A 15,517-nucleotide genomic window follows, 5' to 3' on the forward strand; every position below is an offset into this window, starting at 1 on the left:
GCGAGCAACAGCACCGTGTCTGCGTCACACGCCTCGTTCAGCAACCTCGGACCACTTCATAGCCATCAATTAGCTCGGCCTTGCAATCAAGGAAGGCCAGGACCACTCTCCTTTTTTCAAACAGGGTGAGACACAAAAACCTTCAATGTTTTCCTCTCCAGCAGTGTGGCCCCGGTGCTGGCTGCCTGCCCTCCCGCTGGCTGTACCAGAAAGCGTTCAGGCCCACAGAAGACTTACCTTGGACATTCCCACCCATAGCATCGTTTGGCATAAACAAAATCATAGCCATGAAGAGGCAGAGAAAACCTCTTTGCTGTGTATCTAGACCCGCTTTCCAAAATCACCACGACCCGGCACCATGCCTATTAAATTACTCCCTGCCAGGATGAAAACGGACATCTTTTATTTGTCCCTTAGCAGGCAAAATAAAAAACCACATACCCTCGCGGAGCAGATTGTTGAGCAGCAGCTGAAAGCCTGGCTCCAGCGTGGCACCCGGCAAGGTCCTGAGCACCCTCCCGCACCCACCCGCCCAGAGCAAGCGGTTCAAGGGGCCGCGTGTCCCCTGGGAGCCCACGAGGCTGCAGCACCTGCCCCACGTTGAACACCAACCTCAGCGCCGTCCTGAGCCGGCCTTCGTCCCTTCCCTCACCACAAGAACCAAGCAGGGCAGGATTTTTAGGATTATTTATTAACTGCGAAACGCCAGCAGCGCCCTGACTGTACAAGACACAGTCGCAGCACTGCGGCCCAAATCATTTAGTCTCAAAAACGTTAACGAACGTGTCCTCAGGAGGCTCTCAGGCGCTGCCCATGCTGAGGACGTACCGAGGTGCTGCTGTGAGCCCCCCCAAGGCAGACATGTAGCTCGCTTCTCTCACCCGTAAAGCTTAATTTGGTTGCTGTCCAATTATAGTTTGAGAATACGGCCGAAATCACAGGTACAGCCTTTGGGTGCTAAAACCCAACCCATTGCAAGAAACCCTTTTTTTTTTTCAGGCGGGGAAGCAACATTAAAAAACGCCACTACTCATGGAAGGTGCAACTGTTTCCGACAAACAACACGTAGAAAATACTGGGAGGGAGACTCTGAACGTATCTGCTAGTTTCCAGTGCAAAGGCACCAAGTCCCCCACGTTCACCAGATCGATATCAACATCTGGCACGTGTTGGAAGACATCCATATCAACTCCACCAGCCGGAACTGCAAGTAGCCGAAAACAAAGCCGGAGAGGACATCGGTGATGTGGTGCCGTCCGATCATGACGCGGGAAAAGCCCACGCAGAGGGCCCAGAGGACCAGCAGGATGCGGAGGGGGATGGCCAGCACCAGGTGGTTGAGGAAGAACTTGGAGAGCATGGCCGCCCGGCTGGCGTGCCCGGCCGGGAACGCGTAGGTGTCCATGGTCAGGTAGTCCAACAAGCCGGGGCTCACGTCGTACGGGCCCTTCCGCTTGGCCAGCTTCTGCAGGCCCGCCACGATCACGATGTCCAGCAGCAGGGCTGTGAAACGAGAGGCGAGGAGGAGAGGTCAGAGGCGGGAGCGGAGTCGGGGCAGTTTTCAAGGCAGAGTGCGCGAGGGTCGCGGTAGCTCTGGCCCGGTGCGTGCTGCAGGCAGCCCCCGTCGCCCTCGGATCACCACCCGGGCGTTAGCTACCCCCCCGGCTCACCCGTGAGCAGGCGAGCACCGTTATCACCACCGCACAGAGGAGGAACCCCAACCGCAGAGGCCAGCGACCTGCCTGGGGAGGAAGAAAGCGACCGGCGAAGCTAAAATTAAAACTGCCGGCCCTCCTCTTGAAGCACCAGGCTGCGTGTCCCTGTCCCGTCCACGGGAAGCCTCGTGCCACCAGGACGCATCCATGCCCCCAGTGCGGTCACCCCACGCCACTGCATGTCCTTCCCTCGTGCAAAGTCACCCGCAAGCAGCACGCCTCCCCCCTGCCCAGAGCCGGCTCGCACCGAGCTGCTGGATTTCACTAAGAAAAGAGCATCAGGAGACGGCAAGGCAAGGGAAAAGTCGTGCAATTAAGGAAAAGGGCTCCTGTGCTAGAAACAGCACCTGGGTGTGCAGATGTGGAGCCCCCTGCCTGCCCTTTTGCCTGCCAGAAGGGCAGGCAGGGGAACAAACACCCCTGGCCCGACAAGCACAGGCTGGTGGCAGCAGGGACAAGGTCCCCGCAGCTCCAGGTCTCAGCACCACATCGCCTTTTGTCCTTAACTGCTCCAGAGTGAAACCCGTCAGCACTTTCTCCTCCTCCTCCTCTTCATCCCACCACCTTCCCCCGGCCAACAGCCCTGTCAATTTATTTCTTAGCATTGATTTTTTGTTTCTCCTAAATCCCCTCCTCTGCTTTTCCCCGGCCCTCCTCATTAGGCAGAGTGCTGATTTCAGCTCCTGACGGCGATGCCGAGGAGATGCACGCCGCCGGGGGCACAGCCTGCTCTGCCTGGGGGAAGGCGGGGGGCCAGCACCCGCTCCCCTCGGAGCACCCCGCCGGGTCCCAGGCATTCAGTGCACCCGCTACAGACCTTCCCCCACCGAATCTGCCCGTAGCTCAGAGCGCAAACATTTCAGATACACAAAGCATTCACCATTGCCCGTCCTTATTTTGCACTTCCAAGATATTTTTTTCTGGTCAAAGGTGGTGTCAGGGCAGCTCGAGGGAGGCAGGTGTGGGTGCACGGGGGTGGTGAGAGCACGGATAACAAACCGAAGGGCTGCTTTTATACCCCTTTCATTCAGAGGATGAATAAAATGGACCTTCAGCGCTGCTGGGTTAGATTTTCATCAAACGGTGCCCAGAAAGCAGGAAGCCTCATTCGCTCGTGTTTCATGATCTGAAGGCACGGCAGCATTAAAACCGGGGGTTAATTTGCCGTTAAAAGAAAAAACAGAACCAAAACCAAGATTGCTCCACCGGGTGCTTTTTCTGTCGCTTCCCCCTGCGCTTTCTGTTCCCTGCACGCTGCACACCCCGGGGAAGCAGCCCCGGCAGCACCCGCTGCCCCGGCCCCAGGCGTGGGGGGGTCCCATCGCCCTGCCCTGCCCGGGGGGCACAACCAACACCCGTCCTTCCCCAGCCGCCCCAGCCCGGCTCCTGTCCCCTTGCAGTTCCTTGACCTACATACCTGCTCGGACTCGGGCTCCGCTGACTTTTTCCCTGCTGCTGTTTCAGCTCAGCACAAATAAAATCCTCCTCCAGGTGGGGGGACAGCACGCGGCGAGGGGGGGCTTTATCGGCAGCACCTGTGGGCAGTGCAGCTGCAAGGGGGGGCTCTGCGCTCCCAAAGGTGCCCGCAGGCCACCCAAAGCCAACCACAGCCCTGGATGTTTGCAAACCAGCAGCTTCACCCAGGGTCCACCCTTCCCCTGTCCCTAAAATGGGGACGTGCACGTTGTCCGGGCCGGGAGGACCGCAGGTTGGAGGAAAAAGAGCCCCAGGAGGGACCTTGGAAGGAGCCCACCACTGATTTAGTGGCCTGCCCTTGCTGGAGGTGGCTGGGGCTGTCAGGCAGCAAAGAGGGCTGAGAGGAGAGGAGCAGGGAGCTGTAGTGTTGAGCCTTTGTCACCATGCTCTTCCCACACGTGTGGGTAGAATTGGATTGAAAACACAGCAAAAGCCACCAAAGGAAGGATTTGCTCTCGCCCGTTGCTCCTTTCATGTTTGTCTCAAAAGGTCCAGAGTTTCCTCTCTGCCCCGGCTATTAAGGGAAACACAGCAAAACCGTCCGATCACCCCAAGCTCTATTAACATCCAAAACTTCCTTAAAGCACAAACCCAAAGAGCGAGTCTTGTCTGACTGCGACAATTTTAGCATCAGAGATCACCTTGGTATTGTAAATAACCAACATCTGGCATCAGACGCACAGTAAATGAGCTGAAAGCGAGCCCCCTGGGCAGACATTTTATATCTATTAATAAGAGAAGGAAAACAATTATCTGCCTTGCTCCTGCCACCAAACGTTAGGAGCCCATTAGGCGCAGAGAGCGGAGAGGCAAGTCCTGCGCAGGCAGGGCACGAGGACAAACCCCAAGTTTGGCCTTAGCAAAGCCAAGCCAGCCCCCAGCCCTCTCCTTGAAGGGGAGCCGAAGCAGCTGGATGTCCCTGTCCCTGCCATGTCCCTTCTGTCCCAGCCCAAGCTGTGATCGTGGCGTGGGCGAGGGGCAGCACTTGCTGCCTGTGGGCATCGCCTGCCCGGGCTGGAGCCAGGCAGCATCTCCCGGGGCCGGGCAGACTCCAGCTGAGCTGTTAACACAAACACGTTACCAAAACCCCAGCTGAAAAACAGCCTGGGTGCAGTGCTGGGGGAGAGAAAAACAGGAGAAAGCCAAAAAAGCCTTTGGCCTCATCTGTTCCTGCAGCACGGATCCGCAGGGCTTTGCACACATGGGACCGCTGGAGGAGCCAGGGCAGCTCACAGCCCAGCCGCGAGGAGCCGGGCACACGGGAGAAGAAAAGGGGGATTTTGGTGACATGAAAGAGATGCAGAGCGGTCACAACCCGAGCCCAGCAGTCCCCGGGCACGGCAGCAGACGGACCTGTCCCCTGCCCATATTAAAGCAGGGACAAGGCAGGCAGCAGCTCCATGCCTGGACGCAGCAGAAGCCCGCCGCCTGTTTTGTCCCCGGTCCCACTGTGCCAGAGGCCACACGGTCCCGTGGAGCACACACGTGCTCCCAGCCACGCTGGCTTTGAAGGTGCTTTGCTTCCCACGTTAGCCAACTTCGGACAAATGTCACCCTTCCTTCGAAACAGTTCCTTTTGCTCCACAAGTAGAATTCGTTTTTCTTCCCCAAATTTGGTTTTGAACTTTTAACTGTTCAGCTTTTACTTAACGCCCCATCCTACTGCTTCTGAAATTATCTTCCCAAATCTCCTGCAGGCATTAGGCTCCCTGACCTGGAAAATGAACCGTTTGCAGCCTTGACTGGTTGACACTAACGAAAGGTGCAGGTTCCAGAGCACCCGCACCCTGTCTCCGGTGGAGCCACTGACAGCTGGGCGAGCTCCACTCCTCTGGAAGTGAACTCCTCTCCTTTATTTTCTTCCCCAAACATGGTACCATTAGGCGCAAGAACTGACAAAAAGTCACAGATGGCACGACACGGTTACAAAGCAGTGAATCAGGCACTGCAGCGTTTTGGGGGAGGTTATTTTGCGGCTGAACAAGCAGCAGAGTTCTGGGCGCTGGTGCAGGGCGCGCTGGGGTAAGTGGCCACGGCGAGGTGAAGGAATGGCAGAAATCAGCATTGTGCAATTAATTAAAAAATCCCCAGTGACTGAGAACAGATTTGCTATGCCCTAGAAGATCAGAAACAGCCCCGAGTGTATGCACAGGCTGCCTGGAGCTCTCCCCTTTTGGCAACCCCCCATGGGTGCTGGGCAGTTTGCATCTCAGCACCCATCACCAAGTGTGCCTGCCCTACCAGGGCTCTATATGGCCTGGGGACAAGGGGGTGGCTGCAGTGACAAGGGCTCACACTGATGGAGGAAATGCGCTGAGCAGCTCACGGCAAGGCCCCGCGAGCACCCAGCTGCCTCCCAGAAGGGCTGCAGGAGCCAGCGATGTCCCCGCGCTCGGCGCCAGCAGTGCGGGGGATGCCTCCCTGCAGCAGCATCCCGGGATGAGCATGCACAGAGCTCAGTCTCAGCACTGCTTAGGCTTGTGCTCACACCTCACTGCCTTCAACAAAGCAAAATGGAAAATAAATAAATAAATAAAGAAAGAAAAATTCGGGGTTGATTCTCTGGTGCTCACAGGGCCTCCAACCACCGCATCTCCCAGTGCTTTAAAGACCCAGCGCAGCGAGGTCGTCCAGCATCTCTGTATGCTCAGGGATGGAGGCTGAGACCAGAACTGCAGCCGAGGTGACAATATGGAGCTTTCTGCCAACGGGAGGAAGAAGAGAGAGGTGAAACGATTCCCCCCTCGCCATCGCTGTCCTCACCGAGCCTGGCCCGGACCCAGGTACCCGATCAGTCTCCCTGCCCCTGCTGCTCCAGCCGCTCATCCCGCTGCCTTCCGTGCCTCTGCCTTCCTCTGCCCAGCCTCTGCTCCTGCCGAGGTGCCGGGGCCGAGCCCCCCTCACCCTTTCCTAGGGACGCCCCTCGGGGCAGAGCCCTGCTCAGCTGCCCCAGCAGGGCTGGCAGCGCAGCAGGCAGGCAGCTCTCGTCCCCTCGCAGCGCTGCGGCGGGGGCACGGGGAAGCTGCTGGGGAGTGACAGACACGAGCATGACTCATTTCCCTTGTTTATTCCCCCTCTTCCCATTCAGCAACCCTCGCACTTCTTTTCTCTTGCAATCTGCATTCAGACTGGGGAGCGGTTTGCCTGCCGGCTCTGCACAGACGCTCGGCTTTGAGATCCCTGCAGTGCCCCAAAGGCTGCAAGCGGGGACGTGGGGCTCACGCCGTGCTCAGCACCGAACAGGCAGGACCCGACCTCGGTGCTGACCAAGGGGCTGACAGAGAGACCCTATCTATGCTGGTCCCTGGAAATATCCCCCATGCCCGCTCCAGCCTCTGTGAAACGGGCCCCGGGCTGTCACTGACTGTCCTCTGGGCGAAGGGACACTGCAGGCACTGCCTGCCCTGCAGGGGAATGCACTTGCTATAGAGCGAGCAGGCGAGGAAGGGAAGGGGGCAGGGAGGGCAGGAGAGCTGGGCGCCACTCGCCGTGCAGAGCTGCCCGAGCTCAGCAGGGATACAGGGGGATGGCACCCACCAGAGAACCAGGGACTTCAGCTGCAGAGTCTGGGCAGGACGACAAGGGGCGGATTAGCAGCCTGATGCGATGAAGAGGAATATTTAATGTCGGGCTGGACCCGGTGCTGGATGCAGGGAGCGGGCATCTGCGGTGCTCCCTCCGGCACCCGCCACGGGTCGGTCACGCTGGGTTACTCACTGCTTACATCCTCCTGCCCTCTGGGCAGATGTGCTGCAACCCTGCTGAGATGCCAGCAGGCACTGGCAGGGCAGCAGGGCTGGGGCTGAGCCTCCTCCACGGGTCCAGCCTCACGGGAGGGGATGAGCAGAAGGCTGGGAGCGGTCCCAAAGCAGGGGACACATTCCCGGGCTGCTCGCTCCTTCCCTGCTGAAACGCTTTCTGCCCCGTCTAGCTCAGAAAATCCCCAGCCTCACAGTGGGAAAATGAAAGGGAAAAAACAGACACATCTGGCCCCAAACCATCTCTGGGGCTCTCAGCTTAGCAAGCTCCGCTGCGTACAGACTGATCCATCTGCCAGCGCAGCTCCCCGTCCTCTCTGCTGGGGCTGGGCTGCCGAGCCCCGAGGCTCATCGGGATGAGCTCGTCTGTGCTGCCCGGGCATTTAATCTACTCAGTGACCTTTAACAGCCACGGGCTGCACAGCGATCTGAATTTTCACCGCACAGACTCCAAAGGAAAGCATCCCGATACATGAAGTACCTGTGCACTGCTAGAGGAGGGACAGGGGGTCTCGAGGGACCTGGTGAAGACATTTCGGTCTCTCTCTTTCCTCCCTGACCTACCATTCCTGTCAGTCTGCTCCTGCTTGGAGGCTGCATGGGCGGATTGCGGAGTCCCGTCCCTATATATTTATAAATACAAATACATTTATAAATGCATACATTCTGCTCAGGATACAGTCACAGTTCTGCAGGGGACTGCGCCTCAGCGTATTATGGCTTGGTTCCCAACCAGCCTAGCGCTAGGTCTGCATCCAGGGAGAAGGCTGGAGAGAGCAAGGACTGACTTCTGGCTGAGCTCCAGGCCTGGAGAAGTGACCCTGGCCTCCCCTCCTTCCTTCCTCCTGTGGCAAGCGACCCATCCTCAGCTGCTCCCCATGACATGCCCGTGGCACTGTTTTCCTGGGTGGTGATAAATGCTCAGTGCGAGCTGCCCCACCTGTCAGAAGCAGGATGCAGAGCCAGCAGGTGACGGGTGAGGACGATGACCCATGTCACAGCTGGACACGGGGACACAGCCACCACCAGGCTTGGCTTGGCCCCTTTCCAGCGTCCCAATAGAAGGTTTTAATACCTATTTCACGAAGCCATGACCAAAGCTGAACCAGGTATTTCACTCCACACACAAACGCATCTACGTGCAAGCGTGAACCAACCAGACATCCTCCTGCAGCAAAGGCACACAGCTGGACCGCAGCTAAAAATGCAAAGAATCACGGTGATGGGCGGCAGTTTGGCTCTGAACATAACGGGGGGACTTCACCGAAAGCACTCCTTCGAGCAGATCACCATATTCCATCCCCGTCACTCTAAGAAGGTGCCTGGATCTGGAAAGACCATCAGTCTAACGAGATCAGCCTGTTCAGCTTAATGAATAGGAGGTGAAGAGGTGACTTGAGCACCATCCAAAATATTGAAAGGCAGAAGGGATGCTGGATAAAAGAGCTACTCAGCTGAAGAGACAAAGGTATGCAGAGGCAGCGGAGGGAACAGTCAAAGTAAGAGCAAGGCGCCGGGGAGAACACCTACCACTGCAGTAATATAGAAATGGTTCTGACAAGCTCACCGCCACTTGAAATTTTACATCTGATTGAGTGTTTGGGTTTTTTCCCTTAGCAAATTGAACAGGAATAAATTAAGGGATGTGCTACCGCCTGTATTTTGCCGTGGGTTAGATCAATGATCCAAATGTTCTTTGCTGGCTTTGCAGTCAATGAATCACTAAATTTGGATCCACATCCTCACCAGATGGATCAGAACCAGAAACCAAGGTACCGCTTTCCCTCAGGGTTTAACGGCGCTTCTGTCTGGTTCTAGAGCAGCTCTGGTAGTTTTAGTGGGCGTTTTATACCTGTTTTCCCCCTGAAAGCTCGATTGCAAAGTTCAAATGATTTTCTAAGCACATCAGTTCTCACTAAATCCTTGCAGAGGAAAGTTTGAATGGTCCTAAAAGTCCCAACACCGGCAAACAACTAAAACAAACTTAAACTGGGGGGTTTCCTGAGTTACAACTTTCTTGATGTGGCAGAGGGGGAGCAGAATTTCTTCCTGACTCTTTCACAGCCAGGGCTGGCAACACTGAGACTGTCTTCCTGAAAGCACATTCTGGCAGCGGGATTTTGACAGTGGGCACAGATATCTGATTTCTTCCATCTTTTCAGTAACAGGCTGTGACCGTGCTTCTCTGGCTGTTTGGCATTTGCTGGAAAAGATTACGATGAGAAGGAGAATCAATAAATTCCATCACAGATGACAACTGTGGAGGGAAAACATTGCTGGGGGTTGCTAATCAACATCAGCAGTTGGGAGGGATGGAGCGTCCCAGGGAGGGAGGTCAGAACCCCTCACCCTAAATGCTCCCACACGTCTTGGCAAAGATCCTACCAAGAGCTCCTCCGGCGCAAGTGCCCCCCCTCCATCTGCAGTGGTGCTCCTGCCAGGTTCCCGGTCCCATTTCAGCAGTCTCCTGTCTCCTCGCCTTGAAAGCCTGATTGCAAATCCTAAACAAGTGCTCTATGATGGGCTGGCTCCCTGCCCAGAGACTGCATCAGAAATTCTGCTTGATGTATCAAACCCTGAGCAAGCCGGGGGGAGGGAGGAGAGCCAGGGGACGTAAAGAAGGGGTGCCGTAGACAACCCTGACTTCCCTGCTCCCCTCCTTCCAGGACACCAGGGAACACCGGGGATGCTCCCTTCCCTTTGACCTGTCCCCAGCCAGAAGGGCTTTACACCACAGCCTGCTGGATCTCAACCCAGGGGAAAAAAACAGCGAGAGGGACCCGGGACGCCAGATGCAGCATCACACTCTTCCTACTGGCTCAAGGGACCACATCTCGCATGGTTGGTCTGGGTCTGCCAACCCCACGCTCCCCTGCCGGACTCCTTCGTCCATCAGCAATGCAGGCGTTACGGCAGTAGCTGCTCTGATGCTAGGAGCTCCTGACTGCAATCTTAAATATCAAGCCAAGGCCACGCTCACAGCAGAGATCCTGCTCTGCAGGGTGACACAAGTCCTGCCGAGGACGCTGACGAGAGAGGCTCCGGGCACCTTGGTCAGTGCCGCCAGGCAGCGTGGTCTGCAGGGGGGACAAAGGATCCTAGAGTATCCCGAGTTGGAAGGGACCCATAAGGATCATCGAGTCCAACTCCTGGCACCGCACAGGTCGACCCAAAAATTCAAAGGAGGCTCTTCGGAGGCTGCCAGACCTACAGAGCTGTGAGGTCACGCCGCGAGCTAGCCCTTTGTACAATTTAACCCGTTTCTCTCTTGGCAGGCGTGGACAAGGGAAGGGAGCAAGGAACCAAGACTGTGGAGGCCCCAAGCAGCCCTGAGCAGCACTTTTGAGCCAAGGAGACCTGGAGATGCAGGGCTGAGCTCTCCCAGCCATCACCCGACACTCAAAGTTTCAGTGCAACCTGGAGCTGGCTTTGCGTTTGGCCTCCTCAACGGCAGTGGAAGAGCGAGAAGACCTTTATTGGTTTTAAGCCAAAAGCGGCATTAGCTCTTCATAAAGATCTCAAATATTTTGGAGTCAAAGAGGTCGGTTTTCAGGCTCCAGAACTGTCAAAGGCTCTCAGGTCAAGAGACCTCTGGAAACTGTGCCGGTTGATGCTGGCCGCCTCCTATTTCATCCTCATGCCCTTTTAAACAGAGCTTCTTTTCTCGGTGAGGGTTTGACCCAGAGCACCGGGCAGCCCCCGGAAGAACTGCTGACACCCGCGGGCTCTGCATCATGCCGATGCTATTCCGGCTCCCTCCCCGCCACGGCCTCCCCTCGTTAGATGTCACAGCACGGGGACAGGCTCCTTCAAAGGCAGAGGGGAGAAAAGGCGGCCACAGCTGTGCTTTTCAAGCCAGTTCAGCGCAATCGCTGCCCTCTCTGAAGGATGAACTTCTGAAAAAAAAAATCTGGGATCACGCTGCAGAACGTATGGTATCGCAGGCAGTCCCTGAGAACAGGACGTCCCTTCCCTGAGGTGCCTACTGCAGGCTCCCTAAAAAGCAAAGGCCTAAATCTAACGTTAATTCCTCGTACTGACCAAAAGTGGGAGCTCCGCGGGCTGGATTTTGGGGGAGGGTGAAACGCCAGGGTGATCTCAGCCGGATGAGCTAGCAATTAGTCATAAAAAAAACAAAAGTGATAACCAGGCCACAGGCCAAAGGCAGAAGAGAGGGAAGAGCAAGTGCCTCAGGTGGATGCAGGCAGGGTGGGTTGGGGCCTGCATGTAGGGAAAGTCTCACCCAGAGCTCAGCATGGTCACTGGTGGGATGTGGGGCCATGGGGACGGGTCTGGCCCTGCAAACTCCCCCGGCACACCCCAGTCCCCAGGAGCAAGGAGACCGACCACCGCACAAAAAAAGGGGCTGGCAGGAGAGACAGAGAGATCTGATCCATCCTAACAGCCTCTGGGTCAAGCTAGCGCGTGGAAACGGGGCCAGCAGCAAGAAAGGTCCTCCTGGGACGAGGGATGCGAGATCAAGTGGCAGCAGGGAAGGAGACAGGACTCCTTTGAGCGGCTGCGGAGACGTGGGGCCAGGGTCTGCACAAGGAGGTGCAGAGGGGATGGAAATGTGTTTTTCTTGAGGACATCTTCTGTCTCTAATCCACACATTGAGATTAAAATCTTTATGTTTTTCCCAACCCGACAAGCCACCAAGGCAGAAGACCGTAAATCAAGGGCACTGCTGCTGGTATCCACCTGCACATCACAGACACTTTCTTGGCCCGACTTGGACCAACCCCGCCTCGTAGAGGCCGAGGATCTGCCCCTGCCCTGCGGGGATGGCTGGCTACCGGGATCCATTCCACCCCCTCACAAAACTTTTTGCTACATCCGTCTCCCACCGTACCCAGCACCGTCCCAAAGCCGCCAAGGTGGCTGATAAGTGCAGCATTCACCCAAAAGGTCACTGCCTGCTGCCTGACCCCGCCGGCGGTGGGAGCAGTCAGAGGAGGAGTCCCGATGCCGCTGTCCCTTGTGACTAGGGCTGGGCTTTCCCGGCGGGGAAGGAAGGAGCTTTGCCACTCACCTAGCAGCAGGTTCATGAGGACCTCCTGGCCTGCCAGCGTGCTGCTCTTCACCAGGCAGATGAGCGTGCCCGCGATCCAGGGGATCCCGTGCCCCGTTATCCCCAGGAGGTTGATCATGGAGCGGGCGCCTCCCCAGGACGACGCTCTGTTGGCGCACACTCCCAGCCGCTTGGACATGCAGATGTCGATGGCCAGCAGGGAGTTGAAGGCGATTCCCTTGAAGGAGGGGTTGAGCTGCATGCAGTCCTCTTCGGGCAGCTGCTGCGACTGCCTCCGCTCCTTGGGGCTGCTGTTCGGGGCGCCGGCTGCTCCCGCCTGGCCGCTCTGCTTCCTCCCCTGGCTCCTGCTCTCCTGGGTCCCTTTCAGGGGCTGGTTCAGGGAGAGGAACTCAGCCCTGTTGAGGACATTGTTCCTGTCTCGTGCCCTGGACCGCGGCTGGGATGCTGGCATTGCAGTCTCTCGCTAACGGAACCTGCTTTGCAAACACCGGGAAAGAGAGAAATCCCTCTTCTCCCTGCGGAAAGCTTCCCCCACTCCCACCCTCACGAGCTGGGGATTTGGGAAGCTACAAAGGTTCCCCTCTGTTGCAGTTGCCCCCAGCACAGACTGCAGCTGTTAAATATAGAGTAAGGAATGCACATGGCTGTTTACTTCATGGGCCTAGCAAGCTTGGAAGGAAAGTTAATGCCAGGCTTGGCAGCCACTCCAGTGCCAGGGAAAAAGGTTAAACAGCCAATAGATTGGAAGAAGAGGAGGGAAATGCTTTGTGCCAAAGGTTGGTTGCTTCTGGTCTGGTCTATTTAAATCTTCCAATTGCTTATTCCCCTGGGCTGCAAGGGAAACTGGGAAATGTAGTTTTTTTTGGCACAGTAATTCATATTCGGGTATCAGAGCATCAGCGCTGGAAGAGATCACAGTGCTCTAGTGGCTGCCAGGGCGGGCAATGCAGCCTGGCTTCCAGCCTCTGTGCTGGGCATCACTTGGGGGCTTCCCTGCAAGGGGCCCGACCCAGCTGTCTCCTGGTTTTGTCCGTCCTGCGGTGTCTCACCCCTGCTAGGGCACCCTAAGTAGTATTTCTTTCTCCCTGGCATGAACACCTCCCGAGCACCACCAGCCCCATCCTCTCCCCCCGCTCAGCACGCATCCCCGCAGCTCCTCCATCACCACCCCTGCCTGCAGCCCGAGGAGAAGCAGCACCTGCCTCTTGATTAAAAGAGACGCGGCGCCGCTAATGAATTCCCATCCCCCTGCCCCCGGCGCTGAGCGTGCCCTAAATACCGCACACGTTTCTGCCGTGTCATCCAGCATCGCAGCTCCGGCGCTGAAAGCAGGTGACAGGCGCTGCCGCGTCCCCGAGCTGTGGCTGCAACCAGCAGCGGCCCCGTCGGAGCTGGCACCGCGGTTCGATGATGAGGAAGGGTCCCCATGGCACAGGCTGGGTGCTGCGGGCTTGTGCCGGGCCCTGGGGAGTTCTGCAGGGGGGAGAGGAAAAGATGAATATTGCACCAAGCAGAGGCACAGGCACGTCTCTTGGTTGCAGTGATATTTACCTATGTAAAATTATAAAGGTCAATATTAGAAGAGATAACACTGGGAAACATCCACGTATCTTTGAGAGCCTTATCTGAAACCTACAGGAGAGCTTAAGTGCTAAATGGAAGGCGGTCCTGGCTTTCTAAGATAATAAAAACTTTGCACTTTCTTTGCACTTGTTATCCATAGCTCCCAAAATACTTCAGCTGAGCTAGGCGCCCAGCCCATGCCTGTCTGACAGACACAGGCCCAAAGAGGCTGCTGCAATATTTGGCCAAGTAAATCGGTGCTGGAAGTGCTGAGGAGCCTTTGCTCACCCTTATGTTTTGTTTATGAATCAAAGGAAAATAATACGCATCAACTTATTTCTGAACCACATCCTCCGGGAACTTACCCTGAGCCTGCGACGGTGACCATAGCCGTGGGAAGAGCTCTTCCCCTCCTTACCCAGCCCAGCACCACCAGCTCCTTTCAGCTCAGGCAGCAAATTACTGCTCGGGGCTGAGGCCTCCCAGGAGCACACGTTGATGCTACCCCAGCACCTACCAGCTCTTACTTGCTCGCCGCCTGCACAGCTGCAGTCTTACGCTATCAGGCAGGTCAGTGCCCCGTCCCTGTGTGCCCATCCCCTGCTGCTACCCTGCTGCAAGGCTCTGAGGCACGTGGAAAATCTCAGCCCGCTTGACACCAGCCAGTGTGATATTGGGAATATCGGGAGTTGCTGCGGTGCTTTGCCGTAGCTGTCACCTCCCTGCTGGTCGGCCTTGCCACTTCTGCAGCTCACAGCAGCACGGGGCTCCTTGCAAGCAAGAGGCTGCGAGCAGAGGGTTAACGCGGTGGTGGCCAGGAGCCTGCAGAAATAGAAAGGCTCCTTGCCTCTTGTCCCCTCCCTGCGCCGGGGATGCTGAGCTATAACTGGGCACGTTCCTCAGGAGCTGTCACTGGGAAAAAAATACCTTGAAAGCACCAGGAGCTCATTTCATCCGGTGCCTGCCTGTTCCTCTGACCCGTGATGCAGGCACAGGGGGCTGCTCTGCCTTGCACACGCTGGGGGCCAGCCCCGGCCACCAGCGGGGAAGGAGACAAGGAGGAAGCACAGCGTGGGGTGGACACGCTGCTAACATGCCTCTGTCGAGAGGAACGGGAGAGGAAACAACTCGGTGTCCCATTTGCGGTGGTTATTTTCCTTTACCATGGCTGAGATGAGGAAGGGGAGACCCTGCCTTTCGGCAAACCTGCAGGGTTTGTAGGGCACCGGGTGGGCCACGCTGCCGGGGGAGCAACAGCAGGAGCGGGCCCAGCAGAAGGAAATGCAACTCCCAGCATCGCCAGATACTCCTAATTGTTACTTATCACAGCTTGGCCTCAAAAGCCAATCTCCAGCAATTTCATCAGCGAGCACCAGGCTCACGGGCACAGGAGCCGCTCTGCGCACAGCTTAGTGCAGCCGCTCTTGGGCGAAGTGCACTAATTCCTTAATCACACAACAGTGTGATGGAGACGGGCATGGCCAAAAAATAAGGAAAGCTCCAGCCGAAGATGAAAAGCTGATTTAATTAGGCTGAGATAATGCAATTTCCTAGTTGACCAGAACACCAGAGATTGCCAAGTTGAAGCAAGACCTGGCTGGAGCGGCGGTGAAGCTGGAGTCTCAGAACATGCAGCTTCACCCGATGCATAATGCTCCGGGAAACTGTGACAAGCTTGTTTGAAAAGTGTGAAAGAGTCTTGGAGATGTCAAAGTATTTCAGCACCTTCTGGAGGTTGCTGAAGAAACTGGATTTTTCATTTGGAGATGCTCATTTCATTCTTTCCTGTACTTCAAGTTGTTTGTTTGCAACTTGAGCGCGTTCTTAACTCCTCTCTCTGTTGTGGGGCTAGGAACAAGGACGGTGCCCTTCTCAGAGATCCTGTGATGTTTCACACAGATAAATATTTAGCCAATGCTTTGAGAAACACACAGAAGGAAACCATAATGTTACCCTATGGCCCTTCCACCCCC

General features: G+C 56.4%; 1 protein-coding gene across 6 annotated transcripts in view; it reads right to left on the minus strand.

The window, feature by feature from the left end:
* Positions 1-672: 672 nt before the first annotated feature.
* The window catches only part of PLPP7 (phospholipid phosphatase 7 (inactive)), a 24,797-nt gene continuing 9,952 nt past the window's right edge, over positions 673-15,517 (minus strand). For 4 of the 6 annotated variants that reach the window (XM_080562262.1, XM_080562263.1, XM_080562266.1 and 1 more), the window contains 3 exons: positions 13,266-13,454; positions 11,982-12,454; positions 673-1,503 (listed from right to left, as the gene is read on the minus strand). In XM_080562262.1, the coding sequence (XP_080418388.1) occupies positions 1,139-1,503; positions 11,982-12,432 (816 nt within the window). In that variant the 5' untranslated portion in view covers positions 12,433-12,454; positions 13,266-13,454 and the 3' untranslated portion in view covers positions 673-1,138. Of the gene's footprint in view, positions 1,504-5,978; positions 9,153-11,981; positions 12,455-13,260; positions 13,455-15,517 lie in introns of all 6 variants that reach the window. The other 2 variants (XR_013940966.1, XM_080562264.1) reach the window with 2 other exon arrangements.

This window comes from Anser brachyrhynchus (genome assembly GCF_964034855.1).
Source record: "Anser brachyrhynchus genome assembly, chromosome: 19".
Classification (NCBI taxonomy): domain Eukaryota; kingdom Metazoa; phylum Chordata; class Aves; order Anseriformes; family Anatidae; genus Anser; species Anser brachyrhynchus.